Below are 26,685 nucleotides of genomic sequence, written 5' to 3' on the forward strand. Positions count from 1 at the left end.
CTTCTATAACTCATTACATGTAACAATATAAAACATATGGATGGCTTGGGTTAGGTCTGCGTCACGTTTCCATTTTCTTTCCCCTCCTCTCTCTCTCCCTCTCTTATTATCGGTCAGGTTTTGTTTTAAAGCGGGCTGGTTTCAGAGGTACCCGCTCAGACACAGCAGCAGCAGGACGTGCACAGTGAGCAGATAGAGGCTGAACAGCAGAGGGGTACGCTGACGGGAGCAGAAAGCCACTCGGAGCATCCGCATGAAACCCGGGCCACCTCTCCGAGCCTGCGAGAGAGAGAGGACAAGGTTACGGGAAGCATTCGGCTCATAAGTCTTTATTATTAGAGTTATTAAGATGACAAATGGGGTGGTGCAGGACATTAGCGGAGCCTTACTCGAGTGACGGTTCCTTCCGGCTCGATGAAAACAGCCGTCTCTGACTGATCCTCTTCTTCTGCAGAGGGCCATTTAGTCTGGCTGTGACTAATAATAACAATAAAACAGATGTTAGCCGTCATATTTTGTTGATTGATTATCAGAGCTAAAAGATGAATTATTGAGATGCAGAAAAAATAACAGAAAGCATATGACAGCACTGTTTGTCAACTGTTATTACAGAATATGATTATTAGTCTCAACATTATACAATTAAAAACAATCTAATGATCAATGTTTCTTAGATCTTCTATTATAATTAACTGAATATCATTGGTTTTGGACTGGGTTTGTTAGACAAAAAAAACAAGATTTCAAGATTTCAGCTTGGTTTTGGGACAAATGTGACGTAATTTTTTCACTTTTTTCTGTCATTTTATGGGCCGAACAATTAATCGAGAAAATACTTGACAGATTAATAAAAAAAAAGTATATTTATGCCAAAAACAGCTTTGATGACAGACCCCTTCCCTCCCCCTTTTAATTTTTTTGGGGGGGTGTTTGTCTCTTGTTAGCTTTGTTTTTGTGGATTTAAACTTTGAATAGTTTGATTTCATCTTTAAAATGCTGAGCGTATGGCTTGCTTTTCTTTTGATCCATTGAGATGCAAGGTAAATTGATTACATTATTATTATTACGTTTATATGTTTCTAGTTTTTGACTGATTCTCATTGTTAAACTGAACCAAAATAGTAAAGTAAAGAGGGCTGAAAAACAAAAACAATGAGCTGAAAGATGCTAAAAATGCTCTTTAGAGCTGCAGTCAGAAGTCACCCCTTTCACATTATACACAGCCATTTAACCCACAGCTAATAATTACCGTTTGAGTCGATCCTGCGTGGCCATTAGCTGCTCCTCAGCAGCCACCCTCTGCTGCATCTCATCATCCAGCCTGAGGTAAAAGAGTTGATTAGTATCCATTTGTTTTATCGTAATACTTATTGTAAACAGTATTTCAGGTGAGGTTTGACCTCTACTGCACCTTCTCTGCAGCTCTTTGACCTCAGCTATGTAGGCGTGGCTGTCCACCACGCTGCTTCGCTCCTGTGGAGCTCCAGGTGCACTGTCCACTTCCTCTGTGTTCTGTACAGAAGATAATGACATTGTAGAAAGTTCAAATTATGTGCAACATCCATAACTACTGACTTCCAGCATGTGATTTTAGCCGCTATCCACAGAATCTATTCTGTCCTTCACAATCAGAAGTACCAGCAAATGTTCACCTCTCTCTGATAGTGTTCCTGCTGAAGTTTGGGCTTCTGAGCGCGGGCTTCCTCCAGCATGGCGGTGAGTTGCCGCAGGTGATGGTCCCCTCTCTGAGAGCGTGGTGAGGGTCCTGCTGCTTCAGCTGCTCTGCTTGAGCCATCCAGTCAATACGCTCCAGTCTAACAAGCACAAGACACACACATTCAAATACAATAAAATACTTTTTGTGCCCTTTAAAAACAGTGTCTACGATGACAAAATGCTACCTGAGAGTTTCTATGTCCTGTGTGCCCATTTCCACCACATTCTCTAGCTTCATGATGTCACCCAGCATGTCTTCACTCCTCCTCTCTCCTCAAACAGCTCCTGGCTGACTTTAATCAGCTCTCCTGCTCCCAGTCGAGCCAGCTCCGACTGCTGCTTCTTGAGCTCAGACGACATCGTTTGAAGCTGCTCCAGCTGCACACAAAGAAGAGGAAAGAGAAAAAAATGATGTACTACTATATCACTATTACAGTATGTGATCTAAATATTTACATTTATTGTCAGACATGCAACTCACCAGTCTCTCCCGGTCATTCTGCAGAGCTTGTAGTGCGTTCTTCAGCCCCCACACTTCTCCAGTGTTCCTCCAGGGCTGCTGTGTGCTGCGAGGCCACCTGCCTTACTCATCTCTTCCAGCTTCAGGCTCAGCTCCTCGACCTTGTTCACCGCCTGGTCCCTGCTGTCCTGGAGGGACGCCATGGCTTTTTGAGAACGACTGGTTCTCTGCTTTCAGCCGCGTCGCCACCTCTTTCTCCTCCAGCAGACTCTGCTCGACAGTCAGCAGGTCTCTGGCCAGCTCCGCCACCCTCTCCTGAGCCGTCTCCGACTCGGTCCGCATCACGCCTCCCTCCCATCGCAGCTCGGCGAGCTCTTTGCGCTTGTTCTCCCACTCTCGTCTCTCCTTTTGTAGGCGCTCCTCCAGCGCCTCCACTTGTTCCTTCGCCGCTTGCAGCTGCTCCCTCAGTTTCTCGACCTCTGCACCGGGAGCATCCGTCACCTGCGATGCTGTCCTGACATCAACAGCCTGGCTAAGAGTCTCCCTTTCCACTTTAACTACTTCTTCTTCTCTGGCTGCGCTAACGCTCTTTACCTGACTTTCCAATTCCTCTCGTTCCTTCTCCAGAGAGGCAATACGCTCTCGCTGAAGCTGCCAGGAGCTGCTTGTGTTGGGAGTCCTTCATGCTCAGGACTTGGTTGAGTTCATCACGGTACCCGTGAAGCTGAGCGGACAGCTGGGCCTTTTCAGCGTACAGGTCGTCTCTCTGGACCAGCAGAGAGCGCAGCTCTTCTTTCAGGCTGTTGTTCTCCCCAGCCGCCTCTTGGATCAGACCGTCCTTCTCCAACATCACCTAGGACACAATACAAATATTAGATTGGCTACTAAAACAAGCTCTACAGATTAGAGGTCGACCGATTCATCTGTGCCGATAAGACAAACTATTGTTATTATAGGAGTCTTTAAAAATCCACTATCAGCCGACCTCTACTACTGATATTATAAGCTTCAAGGTTTTGTGCGTTACCTGCAGGTGTTTCTCCTCCAGCTGTTTGTACATGTTGAGGACTCGGTCTCTGTCGTCCTGCAAGGAGCCCATGGCCTTCATGAATGAGTCCAGTCGGGTTTTCCTGTTGTTACTCTCCTCCTCAGCCTTTCGCAGCTTTTCTTCCAGATCCCGCACTTCCCCTCTTCTCTGCTCCAGCTCCTCCTCGGCTCCTTGCGCCCGGCTGTCGGCCTCCTTTCTCGCCTCTTCTGCAGCCTGGGAAACACAGGAACGGTGAGGAAATGTGTCATCCATGAACAACATATAGCGTGAACTGTAGATGAGAACATGTTAATACCTGAGCGACAGCTTGCTCCTTCTCCACCAGCATCTCCACCTCCCTCCTTTCCTTCTCATGTAACTCCGTCTGCAGACTCTCTGTCAGGGTCTTAGAGGACCTCAGGTCCGTCTCTAGCTGCTCCACGTTCAGACACCAGCCGCCTCTCTTCTGCCTCCCGCTCCCTCAGCTCCGTCCTGGCCTGGTCCGCTTCACCCTGCAGCCGACCGACAGCCTCCTCCAGAGCTCTGGTCCTCTGATTGAGACTCTCCACCTCGTTTTTCAGGGCGCGGGCTTCACTTTGTGAAGCCTGCAGCTCAGTCGTAGTCTGCTGAAGCTTGCTCCTCTCCTCCTCTAGGGCAGCTTGGATCTCTGTGACTTTCTTTACCTCCTCTTCCAGCTTCAGCTGCAAATCTTTATCTGCTTTCTCTAGTCTGAAAGAAAAACAATCTTGTGAGTTTTGAGCTAAAAAGGTGAACATAATCAGACAAACGCAGAAATGTTTTTACCTGTCCACTGAAAGCAGAAGTTCCTCTTTCAGCGCAGATTCTCTCTGAAGCTGCTCTGCCAGCTCCTTAGCTCTTGTTTCAGCCTCCCGAACTTCAGCCTCCTTACCCTGCAGAGCTTCATTAAAGCGAGTCTCCCACTGTCGGGTCTCATCCAGGACTCTGTCCCGGTCGTCCTGCAGTGAGGACATGCAGCGCGAGAAGGCAGCTAGCCTGGCGAGAGACTCGTCCAGACGAGCTTGCATCTCCTGGGCCCGTCTGTCTGCTGCGTCTGCCATCTCTCTGGCCTCCAGAGTGGCTTCCTCCTCCTTGTCCCTCTCTCTGTCCACCGCCTCCAGTCTCAGCTCAATCTCCTTCAGCTCGGCCCCGAGCCTGAATCTCACAGAGTCGAGTGTTTGCTCTGCCTCCGCTTTCATCGAGGCCTCTCTCTTTTTGGCGTTCTGCTCGATGGCGGTTTTCTCAGCTAAAGCCTCGCTCGCCTGCTTCTGGGCGTCATCCAGCTGAGATTTGCAGCCGGCCAACTCTGCTTCAGTGCTTTTGAGCTCTTCTACGGTTTTAGAAGTCTCCAGTTGGGATTGTTCTAGCTTGCTGTGGAGCTCGTCGTGGCTTATCTGAAGCGCTTTACCTTCCCTCGCCAGCTCGCTGATCCTCTCCTGGTACTTGATGCAGTCCTTCTGCAGCTGACGCACCTCCAGCTGCTTCTCCCTCAGCAGCTCCTCTAGCTGACGCGCTCTGCTCTGACTCCCCTCTCTGACCCTCTGCGCCGACCTCAGCTGCTGCTCCAGCTCCCTCTGCTTCCCGGACTCCGCTTCGGCTTCGGCTCTCTCTCTCTGGGCTTGCCTCATGTCCTCCTCCAGCCTGGCGGCCCGGTCGCTCTCGCTCCGAGCCTCGGCCTCCAGCTCGGCTCGCTCTCTCTCCAACCTCTCCACGTCCCGCTGCAGCTCGGCGAGGTGCTCCCGGTGGTCCGCTGCCTCTTGCTGGTAGCCGGCGATGCTGCCGTTGAGCTGAGCCAGCTGGTTCATCAGACGCTCCTCCAGGTTGTCCTTCTCCGTTTCCAGACTCCTGAGCAGCTCTTTGAACTGAGCCTCCCTCTTTGAACCCTCCTCAACCAGGCTCTTCTCTCTCTCTTTACCCTCTTGGAGGCATTTCTCCAGCGACGCCACGAGGCTCTCCTTCTCTTTACTCTCCTGAAGGTCTCGCTCAAGAGAGGCCAGCTCAGCTTTGAGTCTAGCCTCCTGTTCCTGCCACCGCTCCCTCTCTGCATTAACAGCTGCCTCCATCTCCCTCATTTTATCCTCCAATAAATGAACACTTTCAGTCATTTCTGCTTTTTCTTTTTCCTCAGGTTCTGGTGCACTCACTGCAGCTATTCGCTCAGCGGGTGTCTCTTCTTTGTCTTCATACCGACTCTCAACAGGCTCTGCTTTGGTCATGATTACGTCCGATTGCTGGGCAGTGACGACCTCTTCTACAACAGCTGCAGCGCTAAGCAGAGTAGCCTCTTTCTCTCCTGTTTGGGCCCTCAACTCTTCGATCTGCTGCCCTAAAGCATCTCTTTCTGCCACAGTCGCATCCAACTCCGCTTTCAAAGCCTCCAGCTCATCCTGAAGTCTCTCCACCTGCGCTTTCATCGCCTTGCCCTCTCGTTTTATCACAGTCTTGTCCTGCATCTCTCTCAGTCTCTCATTCTCCTCCTCTATCTCCAGTATCTTCTGCTGCTTCGTTTTGGCGAACTTCCTCATTTTGTCTTTCACTGAATCCACCTCTTTGTGCGCCTCCTCCGCCTGTCTCTCAGCTTCCTGCTTCCCGGCCTCGTGCGTCCTCACCCGGGCCTGGAGCTCTTTTCTCTCCTGCCTGGCGGCTTCCAGGACGCGCCTCACTCGCTCGGCCTCGTCGCTGACGTTTTCGTACGACTTGAGCAGAGTCTCGTACTCGTCCTTCATGCCTTGGACCTTTTCCTCCCATTCTCTGCAGGTTCTGGCGGCTTCTTCTTTTGCCAGCTCCACTTCTCTCTTACAGGCGTCTTTCTCAGTCAGGACGTCCTCCATGGCCAGTTTGAGGCTCTCACAGGACGAGCCTAAGCTTTGGTTTTCCAGTAACATCCGGTCCACCTCATCAATCAGCCTAACTCTCTCCCCTCTCAGCTTCTCCAGCTCATCTTTCGCTGACTCCATCTTCTTCTGCAGTTCGGCTACGAGCGTCTCAGCTGTGGCTAGTTGCTCCTTCTTGGTTTTGTTTTCTTTTAAAGCCTCTTTGCGAGAAATCAGAGCCGCCTGAAGTTTCCGTTGAAGGTGCTGGATCTTCGCCTCGCTGTCTTTTTCCTCCTCTTGCTTCTGTGGCACCTCGACCTCCAACCTTTGGTTTTTTTCTTGCAGCTCTTCCTGTAAAGACGATATCACCTGATCCTTCTGGGACACCGTGTCCTGCATTGAGTGTATGAGGGAGTTCTGCTCGCTCAGCTGCTGGCTTAGCTCCGTGATTTCATGGTTCTTGCTGTCGAGGAACTGCTTGAAGTCCTCCACCTCGGCCTGAAGAGTTGTAATAGAGGTTGTAGAATTTGCAGACGCTGCTTCGGCTGCTGCTTCCATCTCGGCTTTCAGGGTTTCAGCGTGAGACTCGGCCTGGTGATACATTTCTCTGAGATCACTAATTTCCTCTGAGAGTGCATCAATCTGGCTTTCCTTTTCTCTTAGCGCTTGTAGCTCTTTGCTAATTTCTAATAATTCAGCCTCCTTCAGTGACAAACTGCTGTGCGTTTCCTGCAGCTGCGTCTCCAGCTCTGCGTTAGCCGTCCGCACAGACTGGATCTCTCCTCGGAGAGCGTTCACAGAGTCCTCCATTTGTGCAGGAAGGACGTCAGACTGCTCTGCAGGATGCTGGATTACGTCGCTGGATTGTGGTTGCGATGAATCAGTGTCAGATGTGGCGAAATCCACCCAATCCTCCTGGACCCAATCACTTGCTGCTTGCTTTACCACATTTTCAGCCAGTTGCTTCTTCTCTTGGTGAGGTAGCCCTCTTTCAGCGTTTTCTTCTAATTCTCTCAGTTTAGCCAGAAGAGCGTCTCGCTCGCCGCTCTGCACCTCAAAACGCTCCACAAGCTCGTTGTATTCTTCTTTCTGCTGCTTCAGCTGTTCGCGGTGGTGCCTATCTTTCTCTTTCGCTTTGCGGATGGTCTCCTTGCGAGATTCTTGGGCCTCTTGGACTTTCTTCTGAAGGGTTTCACACTCTGCTTCAAGAGAAGCCGATTGGGGATGTAACACGGTTGTTTCAGAAGCCTGCTGCGAGTGTTCAGCTTCCTCACTTAGCTTTTTATTCATCGCAAGCGTCTCAGCGAGAAGTTGATCCTGCTCGCTTATTTTCAGCTCGAGAGTCTCGACTGCTTCTTCTTTGGATATTAAAGCGTGCTGGAGTTCGGCAAGTTTAGCCTCCATCTCCTGAATCTCACTTCCACTAGATTGTTCTACCTCTGGAGTTTCATCTTGCTCTTTCCATTTCTTTGCTTCAACCTCAAAATCTGCAACCTTCTTCATGAGTTCTTTGCGCTGCACAAGTGCAGCCTGCAGCTTCTTCTTTGTGGTTGTCAGCTGCTTTTCCAGCACTCCTTTCTCCTTTCGCACACTAGCGAGTTCATCACCTACATCTTCAACATCCTCAGAGCTCACTCTCTCGCCTCTGACTTTCTCAAGGTCCACTATCTGCTCCTTCAGTTTACTGACTTCGCTGTCTATCTGGAACTTCTCTTCTTCTGCTTGGAGGAGTTTAGCTGACATGTTGTCACTGAGCTCCATCACCTCTTGCTCTTTTTGGCTGAGGCAGACCTGCAGCTCGCTGATCTCCGTGTCCTTCTTCGACAGAGTGTCGTTGTTGAGCTCTGACGTCTGAGAGTACTCCAACATGCTGGTTTCCATATCTTGAAGCCTCCTTTCCAGCTCGGAGGAGAGGAGCTCTCTGTTCTCCAGCTGAGCGTTCAGCATCCTGGCCTGCACCTCCTGATCGGAGAAAGCCTGGCGGGCTGTTTCCAGATCTTCCTGCAGCTCCTGGATCTTCTCTTCTTTAGTTTTACTATCAGCACTTAAAATGTCGATCTGCTCTTCTAGAAGCTGCATTTCAACACTGTGTTTCTCCACCCCAGAGCTGCTTTGCTGAGAGAGCTTTTCCAGCTCCTCTCTGGCTGATTTAAACTCCTCTGTAAAACTATTCGCCTGGAACTCTGCCTCTTCTTTGGCAGCAGTAAGAGACTGTGTTTCTTCTTCCAGGATCTTGATTTTCTCTTGTGACTCTGCTGCTGCATCTCTGAGCCTCTGAAGCTCAGCCAGAAGCTCGCTGTACCTCCTCTGAAGCTCCTCAGCTAACGCCTGAGCGAAGACCTGGCCAGAGGGCACGTCGCCGCCATCCGTGCTCTGCTGAGTTACATGTACTTGTACCGTCTCTCGGATGATGACCGAGGACGACTCCACTTGAACTGTGGAGGTTTCCTGCTCCATGCTCGTCGCTTCCCACGACTGCAGCTGCAACTGGCCAAAGTCCTGCAGGAGGGACGGCCACTCCTGGCCTCCGTCTTGATTAACAGCCTCCAGGAGAGTCCAGCTGCTGTGGGCCACCTCTGAATCACTACTGGCCACCATCTCGTCTGAGGATGTCCCTTTAGATTCTTCAGACTGGTGTCCAATCAGCTCTGGGCTGCTCTCGTTATCAGCAGACATGGAGAGGACTGAGGTGTCCCCAGCAACTAAGGTGGTCTCCTCTTCTTGTGTGTCCTCCATGAAGTCAGGAAGGGACGCTGAGCTGTCATGGGGGGCCGTACCGGCATCCTGTTCCTGATCTGGAGTCTGGTCGTCACATGATGCAACCCCACTGGAGCGGTGCTCTTCAGCCAGTCTGAGGGACTCTCGCAAGGCCACCAGCTCAGTGTCTTTTTCTAGAAGCTGCTGCTCCAGGTCCAGTATGAGCGCTGTGGAGGTCAACAAAAGGAGGAAGTAGTTAGAAAAACATTGTTTGGAAACAAATGACTTAAACGATTAATCAATTATCAAAACAGTTGCCAATTAATTTTCTGTCGATTGACTAATCATTTAATTATTTGAGCTCTAAAGCATCATCATTTATTTGTTGATTATATTTCATATTAATAATCTAAATCTACAAAGTAGATAGTAACTATACCTGTAAAATAAATGGGTAACACTTCATAATAACCATCATTAATAAATGGTAAATTAATATCTAATAAACTTTTAGTGAATAGTTATTTTACAGGTAATAAACAATGCTAAAAATGCTAATTAATAATGTTTACTAATTATTAATAATGCTATAATTTGTGTTATTTTATCACAGTTTATCATACAGTTTGTGTAATATGAAATAATGAGTTTATAAATGATGTATTGTATCATAGCTGATAGGAGACAATAACAATTACATTCTGATTGCATTAGTAAACTTTATGAATGGTTTATTGTTGCACACATTATAATATTTTATATACTATATTAAGTGCTCGTTATTTATTACCAAATGATTTGTAAAACATCTATAAACATTACATAGATAGATGGAAACCAATATATAGAAACCAAATATTAACCAATGACAAATTTTAAACTAACTAAGATGTTTTACAAATTATTTATTAACAATTTAACAAGGTATAATCAGTTGCAACTTTATATTAGCCATCCAAATGTTTATAGACGGTTTACAAACCAGTTATTAACCATTAACAAAGTGTTATAAATACCTCGTCCATCTATCTATATGTTTATAGATGTTTTACAAACGATTTCTACAAAAGGTTTGCAAATAATTTTGTAATCATTAATAAATACTTATAATATAGTATATAAAATGTTAAAATATGTGCAGTAATAAACTGTTACAATAGCAAAAAATTATAGCATTACTAATAATTAGTAAACATTATGAATTATAAATTTCATTGTTTGTAAAATAACTATTAACTAAAGTTTAAATAACTATCAATATATCACCTATTAATAATGGTTATTTATTAAAATAAATGTAATACAGTAAAAGTATAAAATAGAATTAAATGGAAATACTCAAGCAAAATACAAGTACCGCAAATTTGTACTTAAATACAGTACTTAAGTAAATGTACTTATTTAGGTTCCATGACTGCCTCACACTCAGTAATGTGAAGTTTTGGCTCCTATTTCTACACATACGTAGTCTTGTAAATAAAAGCTCTATATTTGTTTTGGCACGGCATGAAAAGGTAAACAAACGCCCCTGACAAGCAAAATCCCTTTTACTACATGCGTGAGCGAACTGATCTTAACCTTTATGTTTGATTCTGTTAACATATGATGTATGAAATTTATTTTGGGAGAACAAATCCAGCTTTTGTACCTTTTTTAGCTTCAGATGAATCCTGTGTGGATGGTTCAGTCACATCATCGCTTTCAGACGCCTGAAACAACAAAATGAGAATTGGCAGGATTGAAACTTTTTGATGTTGTGATTAAACATTTACTGGAGAACATTTCCTGTATAAAAAAAACAAACAGGGGACGGCACTTTTAAAAGCTCTATGTGGCCTCAGTGACTGTTCTTAAATCTATGTGAGCAGCGTACACGGCTGTAGCGTGACGTGAAGGTCAGATAAGACGGTCGGATCAGTGCAGAGGGGATTAGGCTCACTTCCTCACACCGGGGTTGAAGTCTGTCTATGACCCGGCGTCTGTCCTGTCTGAGACTGACCGGGCCAGACACATGTTGCGACCCTGAACCAGGTGTAGACGATAAGACCAATCAGACCGCCCTGCTCTCAAAATAAAAGCTGACTCTGCAAACTCTATATTCAATGACACGGTTGTCTGACTTTGTAGACAGACTGCTTTAACTTCTCTTATACCCCAGCTTATACTAAGCTTCCAGTCCCACATCTTACACTTCAACACCTTTTTTTTTTTAATCATATAAACAGAGACACAGAAAAACAGAAAGTCATTACGATGCAATGAGAAACTTTGAAGTTAAATCTTTGCAGATATGATGAAGCTTGCAGAGAGAGATCAAGGAGCTTATTTAAGATTTCCTTTTGAAGTTTACATCAAGTAAAAAGACTTCTGGTGTTAAATCGAAACTTGATTCTGTGTTTTTAAGACCTCACATTAACATGATCTGTATCTGGATCTCATATCTGGGAGTGAATGTTGTCTGAACAGCATGACCCATTCTACAGAAGAAAACCTGTCTAGCAAGATAAAGGTTCACCTAACTTTGTCTATTCATGCTAGCTACACAAGTGGTAGCTAGTCTTCCCTGACAAAACGTAGGCAGGCGGGCAGGCAGGATCGAGATAACGACAACGCATTTTAATACCGGGTGTAAATGCAAAAGTCCATGGATAGGAGGCCTGGCCATTATGTACATAATGTATCCAGATACAGTTTAAGGCTGTACCGAATAGTTTGAAAACTTTATTCATAACGTTAACATTCAAATTCTAAATCGACATTCGAATGCATGTGTATTCATTTTGTTTACATTCGATATTTCTACACAGTTGCAGATAAAGATCAAGCTACACTAATATTATTAGTTTTATAGTATTTGTAGATTCCAGTGGTGACTGCGTAGGATTGTTTCCAACTACTGTGATCCAAACTTTTCCGATAACTCCAGAGCGTTGTAAAGTCCAAAAGTCAACATTTATTGAAAAGTGATAATGATGATGTAATGTTTTTATCTTAAAAAAAATATTCTGCATTCAATCCATATTTGTTGGCGTTTAGCCTTTTAAAAACAACAATCTCACTGCGGTCAATAAAGGGTTTACTCTTCCGTTTGCCTCACACACAAAGGGAGGTACGTATTAAAAAAAAATCTATTTAAGCTCCTCAACTATTATAGTAAATTACTTTAAGTTGTTACCAAAAAAAAAGATCATATAATGTATCTACATTCGCTTTGTTCTCCATCAAGACGTCATCACTTTCATTCAACCAGTGTAGAAAGATGACAAAGAAATCGGCAGTTTGGAAGCATTCAAAATTGATTTAATAAAAAAAAAAATTATAATAATAATAATTTAATCCGATGAACCACTCTATTTAAATTGAGGATTTTAATTTATTTTTAGGGTGATGAAGTCATAAAATATGACGACAGACATTCAAAGCTTCATTCGAAAATGTCAATAGAAGCTTTAAATGTAAAAAATATATATTTGGTACAGCCCGAATACAGATCATATGTTAATACCAGGTGTAAATAGGTTGTTAGCACTGACCGTTACAATTTGGTGCTCCAGCTGTTGTATCTTGGCAGTGGTTTCCTCCTGTTCTGTGGTTTTTCTGTAGAGTTGTTCTGAAAATCCAAGATTTACATTAAAACCTCTTGATGACACTAAAAGGTTTGACACACTGAATTTCATAGACAAATACAACCAGACAGATTTTCTTACCCTGCAGGGTTTCCATGGTGTTGGTGAGCTCGGCACAATGTTCCTCTCTCTCACCGCGTTCATCTTTCAGCCTCGTCAGTTGAGTCTCAATAGACTGAACAGATTCCAGGATCAGGGAGAGGTCAGCAGGGACGGGGACTTCTTCTTCTTCTTCTGCTTCTGCTGCTTCTTCCAGAGCCAGAGAACGTAGATGTCTCCAAACTTCGGCCAAGATCTCCCCCTTTTTCTGGGCGTCTTCATGTTCCTCCTTAAGTGAAGCCAGCTCTCGCTCTAGTTTATCAGACCCCTCCCTCCCTGAGGCGTCCTGGCTGGCATGGTCGACCGCCTCTCTCATGGATGCAAGCTCACCTTCAAGCCGAACTATTTCCGCCTTGTCGCTCTCTGAAGCATCGCGGCTCGCTTGGACGGCTGCGAGCTCAGCCTCTTTCATCAGAGCCAGCTCTCTCTCCAATCTGGCGACGTCCATCTTCTCCTTCTCCAGAGCTTCCTGTGCCGCCTCTCTCAGGGAGGCCAGCTCGCCCCCCTGCCTCGCTACCTCCGTTCTCTCCATCTCCAGGTCCTCCAGGCTGGATCGGAGAGCTGCGACCTCCGCGTCGGCCCTGCTGGCCTGTTCGGCCCACTGCTGCCTCTCCTCCTCCCTCTGCTTCACGGCCTCGGCCAGCTCCTGCTCCATCTGCCGGAACTGAGCGGTCAAGATCTGAGCAGGAATTAGACGGAGGGAAGAAGAAAGAGGATGTGAGTGGGTGTGTGTTGTGTGGCTCAGCCAAACAATGCAGAATAATGACGTGCCGTCAAGATGAGGGTGTGTTTGTTTGAACAGTTTTCTTTTCATCAAGCAGGAGCAGAATTCATTACAGCTAAAGCATCTACTGTATGCACAAACAGTCTCTAAACCAACTCACTATCAGTATCTGCACACATAGCATCCAGCACAGATCAGGATCTGTACCTGTTTCTGCTGATCAGCACTGCTCACTTCCTGCTGCAGCATTTCCAGCACTTGGGAGCGAGAACTAAAGGCCTCCTCGAGCTCTTCACCACGCCTCTGTGCTGCATGCAGCGCCTGGGAGAAACGAAAACAAAGAGATAAAATGATCATATAAACACTGGTGAAATTATCTGTGGAGTGTGGCCGTCATCTGCTCTTTCACTGGTGGATAAACTGAAGCATTTTCAGGGTTCCCACTGTTATCTAGAGATCATTTTCCAGGACTTTTCCAGGGAATTTTCAGTGATGATCTGACATTTTATTAACCAAACAATTAATCGAGGTAATAATCAAAAACAAAATGAAATGAGAAAGAAAAAAAGAAAAGGTCAAACTAATATTATTATAAATAAATTGTGTATAAATAATTATTACACGGTTTGGTTGAATACTTGATTCTGATTGGTTAATCACAGCGTTCTACGGTCTGTTATTTCTTTATAGCAGACCGTTGCTATGTATAACAGACCGTTGCTATGGGCGCAGTTCTGATGCCGGACTCTAGCGGACTATTTTTGTGTCAAACTATTGATTTTTTAGTAGTCGTAGCCGTGTAATAAGCAGGATAATGTACAGCTAGCGGGTCATTGTTGCAAAATGAGCCCCTTCAGGGCGATGCAACAATGACCAGTTCACTGTACATTATCTCTTACATAAACCACAAATTAAGAGTCCGTTATTTAAAGAACTCCTGGATCTTTTACCTGCTGAAGCTCGCTGTTACTCTGAGACTGCGTTGTGACCCTCAGCAGCTCTTCTTCATGCTTCTGGATCTGTTCCTGGAAACGCACGTCCTTCTCACAGACCACAGCCTGCAGTTTACACAACTGAAAACAAAAAACACATCAAATCATTCAGAGAGAGCTTTCATATGAAATTTAAAAATCATGAATTATTAACTAAAACTAAATAATTAATGTAATTAAAGACGCCGCTACGTCACCTGTTCAGCATGTGCGGACTCCTTCTCTTGTAGGAGCTGCTCTGTGGTCTGGAGCCGCTGCTGGAGCTCTCTGCTGTTGGCCTCCTCCTCACTCAGCTTGTTCTTCAGTTCTTGGAGCTCCTCCTCGACTGCAGCTCCAGTAAAAGAGCTGTCTGGACTCTGCTGTAGACAAAACAGATGTCCAGGTCAGATAAAAACTTGCTTGTCGGGGGGTATCTTAAAGATCTTTGCTGTAAAAGGCATCTGAAGGATGTTTTTTTCCAGACTACTTTGCCTCAATCAGACTCACCGGTGCTCCTCCTTGTCCTTTCAACTCAGTTATCTGCTTGCTGAGCGAAGCCATCTTGGCTTTGGCCTGCAGTTTGAGTTTGGTGAAGCGAGCCTCAGCTTCGTCTTTCTCATTCTGTGGATAAGAAGCACATTAGATGACATAAAGAATACAGTGAACTGACTTTTTGGAGTCTTGATAAACACAAACGGGTTATTTACCTTGAGCTGTGCATCTTTCTTAGACAGCTCAGTGTCTTTGTCTCGGATGAACTCCTTCAGCTGGACCACCAGTTGTTCCAGGTGAGCCAGCCTCTCCATGGCCTCCTCAGGAGGGGCCTCAGACTCTGATGGAGCCGAGCCCTCACCGGCAGGGAGCTGAGGCACCAGCATGCCCTGCTCCAGGAAACAGATAAGGTCAGTTTGTTTGTCATGGTTAGTCCAACTCAACCTGTAAAAACAGCTGTTTAATGTCCTCTGTGATGCTACTGAGCTGCACTATGGGAACTAGAAGATATACCATTTTTGAAGCTGCCTCATACTAGGGAATAAAAGTCAGGATATCTCGGCCTCTCCTGCTTCAATTTTGATCATTAATTCTCTTTTGAGTGCTGCAACTTAAAGGAATAGTTTGGATGTTTTGAAGTGGGGTTGTTTACGGTACTTATCCGTAGTCAGTGTATTACCTACAGTAGATGACGGAGAAACAGACAGGAGTACCAGCAAGGGAGCAAAGCAATGTACTGCTGTGGACAGGGCCGGCAGAACAACGTATTTTAGACAACTAAAAAAAATCACTTTAAGTGTATGCTATATTTATTTTCACAGGTTTACCTTGCCGTTAGACAGCTATACAGTCTGTGTTAGTTTTTATTCACCAAAGTCACACAATAGCACAAACTAACTGACATATTGGGGCAGTGGTAGATCAGCAACCCGTGTCTTCTGTGAGGTAAAATTACAGGTTTTTTCAAAGGAGTCTGGTGGCTTTGAAGAGAGCATAGATGGATACAAGGCTTCAGTTCCCTGTCGGAAAGGGCCGTCTCACGGCAAAGTTAAGTGGTGAAAATATTCTAAATATATCATACACTTAAACTGATATTTATTTTTTTAGGTGGCTGAATACGTTTAGCTGCTGCCTCCGTCCACAGCACTACATTACTTTGCGGTAACTCCTGTCTGCTTCTCCAAACCTGGGGCGTGCTGACCGTCATCTACTGTAGGTAATACACTGACTATGGAAAAGTACCTCTTTCTTTATTTCAAACGATGAGAGACATTTCCTGTCATCATCGTGTTTGTGTTTTTTTCAATGGTTGCTCCAAATTGGAGGATAAATTGCTCCACATTTACTTATTTAAAAGCAGCTGTCAATACGCTTCCTTATAATTTGTTATAATTTATGTGTTGCTCGCTCACCTGCGGATCTCCATCTGGACCCTCCTCCCCAGAGAGCTCCTGGAGGACCGTGGCCAGACGGCTGAACATAAAGATGGCACTGAGAGGGGGGAAATATATCAAAGCAACATTAGTAAAGTCTGGCATATAAATCATCGCTTTGCTGCACCTGTGAAAGCCCTTTTCTGTTCCCCAGAGATAAAATAGTGGAAATGTAACACCGATTTTTCAAAACCTTTCTGCCGTGTCCTCCATCAGTGAGCATAAATTACTCATAAACAGTATATAGGCTAATGTAGGATATGTACATTTGCCCTTTTACTGTGTATTTGCCTTGAACTAAAGCTTGAAACGCTGCCTGACGCTGATCGAAAGGTCCTCTGAAGGTGGGTAAATATACACATAGTCCAAAGCGTATTTACTGTATTTTACTTTTGTTTACATATAGTGTCAGCCGGCAGCAGCATGTTACATTACACTGGAGCTGAAACTATTACTGTAGTTGATTAGTCAAAAGGATAAATAAATTATTGACAATTATTTTTGACAATTGTTTTTCAAGTAATTTCTTCAAACATGCCTTAGTTTCAGCTTCTCAATTGTGAGGTTTCACTGTTTTTATTTTGTTTTATTTGACGATAAACAGAATATCTTTAGGTTTTTTTTTTTAGTCATAGGTGGTGATTAATCAATTAATCATTTTAATCAGTTAATTAAACCCACTGCAAAATAGGCCTGAACATTATGAAGACAATAGTACATCTCTACCTACATAATTGTGAATGAATTATATATAAATTGTTGTAGGTAATGGTTAGAGCTGCAACTAACAATTATTTTCATAGTCTATTATTTTCTTGATTAATCGATTAGTTGTTTAGTCTATAAAATTATATAATTATGAAGATTAGTTTAATAGTTGACAACTAACTGATTAATAGTTGCAACTCTAGTAAGTTGTAAGTAAACTGTAGTAAACATTCAAGAAATATTCTTATTCATTTCTTATTTATACCATACCCACTTCTCAGCATTTTATATTTACTTGTAATCATTTTGTATTTACTTATTTGCACTGTGGTTATATGTTATACATTGCACATGTTAATGCAAATATTTGTACATATTTCATATATTCTCATTTCTTATTACGTCGGTTTAATTAACTGATTAAAATGATTCATTGATTAATCACCACCTAACACTAAACAAAGATATTCTGTTTATTGTCACATAAAACAAAAGAAAAACAGTGAAACCTTACAGTTGAGAAGCTGAAACTAAGGCAAGTTTGAAAAAATTACTTGAAAAACAATTGTCAAATAGTTATAATAATAACAATAATTTATTTATCCTTTTGACTAATCATCTACAGCAATAGTTTCAGCTCCAGTGTAATGTAACATGCTGCTGTCTGCTGACACTATGTGTAAACAAAAGTAAAATACAGTAAATACAATATAAATATACAACCTGGGCTTACACTGACCCATATTTATCTTTTTTTCTCACTAATTCCCCCTCCATGTCCAAAGCAACACATTGGCAGACACCTCCTTAACTCCCAACCTATTAATCTCCGAGTCGCCCCGAACCGAGCCGAGTCTAACCGAACCGAGCCGAGTCTCCCCGAACCGAGCCGAGTCTCCCCGAACACCTCTGCGGGACAACTCACACAACTCACACTGCGGCTGCGTCACTCTTTTAGTGACCAAAGCAAAGATGATAAGCTAGCTAACGCGATGATAAATAAACGGGACAACGGCAAACTTTACCAGAGACGTCTTCAGAAAGCAGTAGACACATGTGAAGACTAAAGAACCGGGGAGTTACCGGGAGACACCGTGAAAACATCCGGTGTTTACTCCGGCTGCTGTTTGCACGGTTACCAATATAAAGTTAGCTGATGCTAGTTAGCTCGTGCTAGTTAGCTCATGCTAACGCTGGTAACTAAGGAGATCTTCTTAACAACGCGCCTCTCTGAGTGTTTCTGCTCCGTGGATCACAGCTCTCTGACAAACACCAGTAAGTTGTGTATTTTTACTTTAAAGAAAGCACCTTTAACTCACCTGTACGAGTGCTTCCCAGGTGAATGTATCTATGTGATATATATCCTCGGATGGATGTCAGAGCAGAGCCACATCACCAAACACTCCCGGAAACAAAACTTCCTGCGCTCTGATTGGTCCGCAGCGTTTCTAAGGGACCGTGTGCAAATTTCGCCACTCCTTTCTAGGGAGTGTCTGCATAAATATATAAAAAAAAAAACGAAAAATGAGCCTGTGAGCTAAAAAAAAAATAATAAAAAATCGACATAATATAATAAAGAAAAAAATAATAATAATAATAGTAAATTGGACTTATATAGCGCCTTTCAGAAACCCTAGGACGCTTCACAAAATCATACTAATAAATAACATGGAGGAGAAACTATAGCTTCTTATCTTATTTACTCATTTTACTAAATGTATCTTACTTAATTGTTATTCTATTAGGCACTGGTGCTAGAAATAGTACTTTTTTATTTTATACACTTGAACTTGTTGTAATTTTGTTGTATTTTTGAGCAATCTCTGGCACAAGAATTTCCTTCGGGATTAATAAAGTTCTATCTTATCTTATCTTATCTTTATGTTTATACAAGAGCAACTGAAATGCCCCAATTTAACCCCGGGGATCAATAAAGTATTTCTGATTCTGAAGTTATACATATATATATATTACAGGATCCACTTCTTAGCATTTTGTATTTACTTATTTGCACTGTGTTTATTTGTTATATAGTGCACGTCTTAATACAATTATCTTTTACATATTATTATTTATATTTTATCTAAGTATCTAAGGGACCGTGTGCAAATTTCACACTCCTTTCTAGGGAGTATCTGCATAAATATACGCATTTAAAAAAAACTGAGCCTGTGAGCTTAAAAAAAAATAACAAAAAATTCTACATAAAATAATAAAGAAGATAATGATGGCAGGACATGAACAAAGAGTCAACCGGATCATCAACCATGGCAGGCAGCTCGGGAGGAGTCTGTTGCTTTCTTTCTTATCTTATTTACTCATTTTACTAAATGTATCTTACTTAATTGTTATTCTTTTAGGCACTGGTGCTAGAAATAGTACTTATTTATTTTATACACTTGAACTTGTTGTAACTTTGTTGTATTTTTGAGCAATCTCTGGCACAAGAATTTCCTTCGGGATTAATAAAGTTCTATCTTATCTTATCTTATCTTTATGTTTATACAAGAGCAACTGAAACGCCCCAATTTAACCCCGGGGATCAATAAAGTATTTCTGATTCTGAAGTTATACATGTATATTACAGGATCCACTTCTTAGCATTTTGTTTACTTATAATTTACTTATTTGCACTGTGTTTATTTGTTATATAGTGCACGTCTTAATGCAATTATGTTTTACATATTATTACATGTGACCCATATTTATCTTCTTTTTTTTTCCCTCCATGTCCAAAGGAACACATTGGCAGACACCTCCTAACTCATGACAGCTGATGACAGCTCTCATACACAGGCAGTAAGTTGTGTATTTTTATTTTTAAAGAAAGGACCTTTAACTCACCTGTACGAGTGCTTCCCAGGTCAATATATCTATGTGATATATATCCTCGGATGGATGTCAGAGCAGAGCCACATCATCAAACACTCCCGGAAACAAAACTTCCTGCGCTCTGATTGGTCGACAGCGTATCTAAGGGACCGTGTGCAAATTTCCCACTACCTTTTCTAGGGAGTATCTGCATAAATATATAAAAAAACGAAAAATGAGCCTGTGAGCTTAAAAAAAATAATAAAAAATTCTACATAAAATAATAAAGAAGATAATGATGGCAGGACATGAACATAGAGTCAACCGGATCATCAATCACGGCAGGCAGCTCGGGAGGAGTCTGCTGCTGCTGTTTCACTACACCACGGTGTTTGCAGCCTTTGTGGGGCGCACCGTGCAGTGGATGGTGGACGCAGTGAAGTGGACCAGCCTGTTTGCACGCTACACGGTGTCAGTGTTTGACTCCATCTACAGACATCTGCACTGGGGGAAGAGGAAAAGTGGTGCCAGGGAGATCTGCCCGAGCTCTGACATGATGCAGCCACAGTGACTCCCATGTTGTCCAGACATGATGCCAAACAAAGACTGCAACTGAAGCTGAACCTTTTGGAATATGAAGAAGGAAAACGAGGCCTTAATGAAGTCATCAAAATTATAGCTTTCTACTTTTTTAAGCTCTTAAAACATTGTCACATCAGTGCTATATTTGTATGCTTGGTTACATAATGTGTGTATTCCATTTTTTATTATTGTACGCCCTTCCAAAATGTTGGAAACTATATTTCAGGTACAGACTGTTAATGCAAATGTGTTACAGGGTAATGCAAATTAGAGTCAAATATGTTGGAAGCAAACATACTGTATGTTTATTGCACTACAGCAGAGGTTTTTGATTGAATCACAAGCCATTTTTTTTTTACGTCTGTGCCTGTCTGAAGCATGCACGTTTCATTCCGCTGCTGCCCATTTGTTGTTTTTTGGCAAACAGGCCAAAATCCTTATGTGTTATGAATGAAAATCATGAACAATGAGCCACCGCTCTGGCTACACTTGTGGAGATGCTGCTTATTGTGGTTTTCCTGTGATAATAATGAAACTCGTACTCCTGTTTTGCAAGTTTTATGACAAGTAAGAAACACTAACGCTCCGCCTGTGAATGTATCCCAAAGGCAAATGCTATGTCCATGTGAGAAATGACAAAATGAAATGTCGCTTTAAAGGAACAGTGTGTAGCATTTCGGGGGATCTATTAGCAGAATATAATATTCATAATTATGTTTTCATTGGTGTATAATCACCTGAAACTAAGAATGTTTTCGTTAGCTTAGAATGAGCCCTTCATATTTACTTTAGGGAGCAGGTCCTCTTCACGGAGTCCACCATGTTGCCCAGAACGGACAAACAAAACACTGGCTCTAGAGAGAGACATTCACGTTTTTACGTTACCTGAAAGCCACCGTAGTTCCGTAGTTGGCATTACCATGGTTTTGCACTCAGCAGCTCACGTTACTGCAGTCTTGGAAAGGGAGGAGTAAGCGGAGCAGTTGGTTGCAATTTGCAACCACACCACTAGATGCCACCAAATCCTCCACACTGTACCTTTAAAGTGAGCCACAGCTGCATTAACTTTATGAAGTTTTTATTTTTACTTTTGTATTAATACATGTATTTTAATTGATAGCGCACTTATACTTTAGTTTAAGCACTAATATGTACAGTATTCAGTATATCTGTGTTATTTGTCTTTTTTTATAACTGATGACACAAGTTGCAAGAACGCACTGTTGGAAGTAGGGCTGCAACTAATGGTGATTTTCATTGTTGATTACATTTCCTGATTAATCGATTAGTTGTTTGGTCTAAAAAATGTCAGAAAATGGTGAAAAATGTCGATCAGTGTTTCCCAAAGCCCAAGATGACATCCTCAAATGTCTTGTTTTGTCCACAAATCAAAGATATTCAGGTTACTGTCATAGAGGAGTAAAGAAACCAGAAAATATTCACATTTAAGAAGCTGGAATCAGAGCATTTTTGACTCTTATATCTTAAAAAAATGACTCAAACCAATTAATCGATTATCAAACTAGTTGGCGATTAATTTAGTAGTTGACAACTAATCGATTAATCGTTGCAGCTCTAGTTGGAAACATTAACCGCACTTATAACTGACGAAAATCACTAATACAATGCTGCTTTCAAATGTGATTATAAGATACTTGGGCCTCATTTCTGAAGAAGCACTTAGACATGGTTGTAGTATTATTTTCCTTGTTTCTGGTATTGAGTCTGAGATCAAAAAGCATAATTTCTGCAGTGTTTTTATAAACCAAACTGTAATGTTTGTGAAGTTATCAGCCTTCTTGGTTTTAAACTGTGGTATCCAAATAAAATGATCTACTAAATCATGTTTTGTGATCTTTTTTATTTGCAGAATGAAACAAGAGCAGCAACTAAATATAATTTTTTATTAATGATTAATCTAGTGTGTTTTGTAGTGTGCATAGTCTTCATCAAGAGCATTACAGCTGCTGCACCACTCAAACTTGAGTCATCAGTTCAGGTGTATGACTGTGATGGTAATCTGCATCTCCACGTGAGGGATGAAAGCTGTATGCTGTCAGCAGTTCTCATGGGGAACATGGATGGAGATGGACACGTCAACCTGCCCTTCTAATGGGGCGATTATGCTGATCATGTGCATGTTGGCACGGATTACAGCCGGTGATTAGACCCAAGGAGGACGCAGAGGGGAGAGCACCGCCTCATCCCCAAACACAGGCAGGTACAAAAGGCGCCCGCCAGCCAGTCGCCACTCTCACCCTAAAAGTCCCGTTGTTGCGTGACTGTGAAGAGGGAGAACCTCCGCTTCACAGTAGACCAATTGGGCTGAGAGGTTTGTGGTCACCAGCTGCAAAGAGATCTGATCAACACACTTCAGGAGAAATGGGTAACTCAACAGGAAGCACTGTGGACGACCTGCAGGCGGTGGAGATGCACCTCTGGTACAAGAAGTTCATGACTGAGTGCCCGTCGGGTCAGCTCACCCTGCACGAGTTCAAGCAGTTCTTCGGGCTGCGAGGGCTCGACCCCGAGGCCACCGCCTACATAGAGCAGATGTTCCGCACGTTTGACATGAACAAGGTGAGATGCTGCATTTTTACCAACAAAGTTTAATTCAAGAGGGTTTATACGTTAACTGTAGAGAGAGGAACTTTTTAAAGATGGTAAGGTGTGATGGTTCTTGTAGGATTTCTTTTTTCAATATTTTTATTGAGTTTTAACATAACAGAAATCAATATGCAATCTTTGACCAGGTAATAATAATTAATACTTAAATAAATGTAATAATAATAATAATAATACATATTTTATATATAATTAAAAAAGATGAAAAATGGAAAAAATCTAATAATACAAATATATCAAAATTAATATTATATATATAATACAAATAAAATAAAGTAATACAAATTAAACAATTAAAAATGCAAAATGCTAATAATAAAAAATCTAATAATAAATATTATATATATAATAAAATAATAATACAAATTTAAATTAACACAAATGTATGCATATATATATACACATACATACACATACATATATATGTATACACATACTAATAGATAAATAATCAATAAAAGCATCTCAATACCTCACAGTTTGGCATAACTTCTCACTTTTCAGTCAATTGTCAGCACATCATCAACTCCACCATGTTCAAGAAAATATATGAAGGGACTCCAGACTTCCTTTTTAAGTTGAAACACATTTATTACAATTTGAATCTTTTTTCCAAAAAACTTTTGATAAGTTATAGGGTTTAAAATCCTCACTTTTGATGCGCTAGAACCAGCCAATTTTAGGCCTTTTTCCCTGAAAAACTACTTAAATAATTACTTTACAATCAAAATGTGGCAAATAAATCTCAGTTGATCGACTAATCCATTAATTGACTAATTCTTTCAGCTCTAAAACGGATAAAAACACTCAAATAAGACGGTCTGCTGCTTGACTTTTGAAGTGTTTGTTCGGGGTTGAACCTAAAGTTGGATCAAGAGCTGAAAAGTTCTTAAAACTGTCGCCCAAATTTAAAAACATCTGTATTCATGTTCACTGAATGCATTGACCTCCCAGTTTGTGACCCTTGGATCGGTTTAATTAAGCATCTCGGAGCAGGCGACAGGGTCATCGCAGGATGTGCCTGTCTGAGCAGCTATATTTAGGCCCCCCTTCAGCTCACAAAGGGCCGTGGTAGCTAATCTTTCTGCATGATTTAAACTGAGAGATTATCTGTGAGACAAATGCTTTGATGCCTAGATTGTTGCCTGTATGTTCAGACAGTCCCTGGAGATACGCTTTATTACACACAGATAGCTTTTGGAGTTGAGATGAAGGGGGGATCTCTTTCAACTGATTTATCACTTTGAACGTCTGGAAATAGGTTAATAACAAGCAGACGGTCATGCATAATAATGTATTGACACTGTGCTTGCTCTCGCAGGACGGCTACATAGACTTCATCGAGTATGTGGCCGCTCTCAGTCTGGTGATGCGAGGAAAGATGGAGCACAAGCTGCGCTGGTATTTCAAACTTTATGATGTGGATGGCAACGGCTGCATTGACCGACACGAGCTCCTCAGCATCATAAAGGTAGAGTATATCATGCACCTGCAACAGTAGGTTTTATATAGGAAGTCCTGGTCTCAACATGGCACGCTGATTTTACTCTGTTCCCCGCAGGCCATCCGAGCAATCAATGGGAGTGAAAATCAGGAGACATCCGCTGAGGATTTCACCAACAGCGTGTTTGACAGGATTGATATAAACGGAGATGGTGAGTGTGTTCTGGCAACTGTATATGGAGATTTAGGAAGAAATCGATCGTGGGTGGACAGTGTTCAGACGTTTATCAGCTCCAGTGCTGTCTTGAGTCAGGAAACACAACAAGCACTATAAGAAGATATACATGTTTTAAAGAAATGCAGCAAAAGGGCCTTCTTGGATGCCTCTGTGGTAAAAGTGTCCTCTAGGGTGTCCTTCCAGTGGAGAAAATTAGATGAAGTGTCTTCTATGGTGCCCTTCCAGTGGAGAAAACAAGATAAAGTGCCCTCTAGGGTGCCCTTCCAGTGGAGAAAATTAGATAAAGTGCTCTCTTGGATGCCCCTATTGTTGATAAGACATGATAAAGTGCCCTCCAGGGTGTCCTTCCAGTGGAGAAAATTAGATAAAGTGCCCTCTAGAATGCCGTTCCAGTGGAAAAAATGAGATAAAGTGCCCTTTTGGATGCCCCTATCGTTGATAAAACATGATAAAGTTCCCATAGGGTGCCCTTCCAGAAGAGTAAATGAGATGCAGTGCACTAACGGGTGCCCTTAAATGGAGAAAATGTGATGAAGTATCCTCTAGGGTGCCCTTCCAGTGGAGAAAACGTGATAAAGTGTCCTCTAGGGTGCCCTTCCAGTGGAGAAAACAAGATCCAGTGCACTAATGGGTGCCCTTAAAATGTAAAAAAAAAACATGATGCAGTGCCATATAGGCAACCCTACATGCTAGAAAGCTTTCTGTGCGCTGACAGCCTGAGTCCATCACTACTGTAGGTGGCTGTTGAACACAATAACAATCCCTAAAACGTTTTACAAAAGATGCTAATTCAACTTTTGCACAAGTATCAGTGTCTTTAAATTGTTTGTGAGTCTGACAATAAATCCTTGGAGTAGCCTCCAACTTGTAAACCTGACTTAATTTGCAAACAAAATGTCTTTGATCTTTCCCCCTCCAACAGGCGAGCTTTCCTTGGAGGAGTTCGTGGCCGGCGCTCGCGGTGATGAAGATTTCATGGAGGTGATGATGAAAAGTCTGGACCTCACCCACATCATGGCGATGATCCACAACAGGAGGCGCAGCGTTTAGGATGTGCTGCCCAGTCAGACTACCTCATCCTCATTCATGATTCACCCAGAGAGCCTGGCTTCTGGTAAAAAAGGTCATTTATAGACTGAGATTTCTATTAAGATTGAATAATATAATCCCAGTGTACTGCAAAACACTGACATGTCTTATGTCTAATCTCTAAAAGAGCGACACATATGCACTTTAAATGCATTTGGATGACTCAGTCGACCTTTGCAAGCTGGTCATTGTCCTTGTTTATCGATGCTGAACTCTTCCAAGGCCACCTTGGCAGGAGGGATGATCTCTAAGACGGTCCACTTACCCACTGATACCCCCGAGGGATAACACAGGGAGATAGTGGAGCAGAGTGGCTATTACATGCACTCAATGCTCTCCAAAACCTTTTCTTTTTTTTTCTGGGTCTGAGTTCTTCGCCCCTTTTACCCGTTCTTGCCTGTGGGGTTTATCCTACTATGACTCTGCAGTAAGCTTCACATCCGGGCTAATTTGATTAAGTCAAAGGCTGTAAAATACAGGAACAGGTAAAAGTGTCTGAGGAGATTTAGTAGTGAGTGAGCAGATTCTCAAATGTTTACCTTTTTTAAACATGTTTCTAACCTTTTTAAAATAAAATAAAGCAGAAGTCTTGTGGTTTTGTGTCTTTTTTGAAGGAAAATAAGTCAAAATTCTCTGATACCAGCTTCTTAAATGTGAATATTTTCTGGTTTCTTTACTCTTTTATGACAGTAAACTGAATATCTTTGAGTTGTGGACAAAACAAGACATTTGAGGACGTCATCTTGGGTCAATAAAATGTCAGAAAAAATATCTATCCTCATGTTGAAGAGTTTAAATTACTTGCTTTTTTACATTTTTTTGACTAACAAAAATCTCTCAAAATCTCAAATATATGCAGTTTACTATCATAGAAGACAGAAGTTCAAAACCAGCAAATATTCACATTAAAAAAACATTCGAAAAACGGTTGCAGATTAATCTTTCCTATATCAACTGATCGATTAATCGACTGATCGTTTAATGTCAAGTTGGTTGTTTGAAACAGTAGAGGCAGAGTAATAAAAAGAAGGACCCAAATTCTGGAAAATGTATGTAATGATATTAGAGCTGCTACAATTAATCGATTAGTTGTCAACTATTAAATTAATCGCC

General features: G+C 42.4%; 2 protein-coding genes and 1 long non-coding RNA gene across 3 annotated transcripts; 2 read left to right on the forward strand and 1 right to left on the reverse strand.

The window, feature by feature from the left end:
* Positions 1–18,233, reverse strand: golgb1 (golgin B1). The gene is given in 27 exon segments (XM_074626120.1): positions 1–279; positions 390–477; positions 1,250–1,321; positions 1,412–1,512; positions 1,653–1,739; positions 1,741–1,764; positions 1,766–1,814; positions 1,902–1,986; positions 1,989–2,094; positions 2,198–2,265; positions 2,268–2,385; positions 2,387–2,824; positions 2,826–3,029; positions 3,204–3,437; positions 3,520–3,654; positions 3,656–3,932; positions 4,008–8,958; positions 10,380–10,440; positions 12,265–12,341; positions 12,439–13,135; positions 13,388–13,501; positions 14,131–14,253; positions 14,370–14,531; positions 14,659–14,772; positions 14,859–15,032; positions 16,056–16,134; positions 18,104–18,233. Coding segments are annotated over 26 exon segments (8,766 nt in total). The 5' UTR covers positions 16,125–16,134; positions 18,104–18,233; the 3' UTR covers positions 1–141.
* Positions 17,676–22,018, forward strand: LOC141762181 (uncharacterized). The gene is made up of 2 exons (XR_012592742.1): positions 17,676–18,059; positions 19,523–22,018. It is a non-coding gene; the product is annotated as an uncharacterized LOC141762181 (long non-coding RNA).
* Positions 22,019–22,392: 374 nt separating this feature from the next.
* Positions 22,393–26,166, forward strand: guca1aa (guanylate cyclase activator 1Aa). The gene is made up of 4 exons (XM_074625373.1): positions 22,393–22,757; positions 24,124–24,273; positions 24,364–24,457; positions 25,406–26,166. Exons 1-4 carry the CDS (start codon positions 22,560–22,562, stop codon positions 25,531–25,533), a joined length of 570 nt encoding a protein of 189 aa, XP_074481474.1. The 5' UTR covers positions 22,393–22,559; the 3' UTR covers positions 25,534–26,166.
* The last annotated feature ends 519 nt before the right edge of the window (positions 26,167–26,685 follow it).

Source organism: Sebastes fasciatus, chromosome 23 (assembly GCF_043250625.1).
Source record: "Sebastes fasciatus isolate fSebFas1 chromosome 23, fSebFas1.pri, whole genome shotgun sequence".
In the NCBI taxonomy this organism is placed as follows: Eukaryota; Metazoa; Chordata; class Actinopteri; order Perciformes; family Sebastidae; genus Sebastes; species Sebastes fasciatus.

What these genes read in the sequence shown, in the direction of transcription:
- guca1aa (XM_074625373.1), top strand. Translation starts at nt 22,560, where the DNA reads ATGGGTAACTCAACAGGAAGCACTGTGGACGACCTGCAGGCGGTGGAG. An exon ending in AGCTCCTCAGCATCATAAAG is followed by an intron (nt 24,274 to 24,363) that starts GTAGAGTATATC and finishes TGTTCCCCGCAG; the next exon opens with GCCATCCGAGCAATCAATGG. An exon ending in GATTGATATAAACGGAGATG is followed by an intron (nt 24,458 to 25,405) that starts GTGAGTGTGTTC and finishes CCCCTCCAACAG; the next exon opens with GCGAGCTTTCCTTGGAGGAG.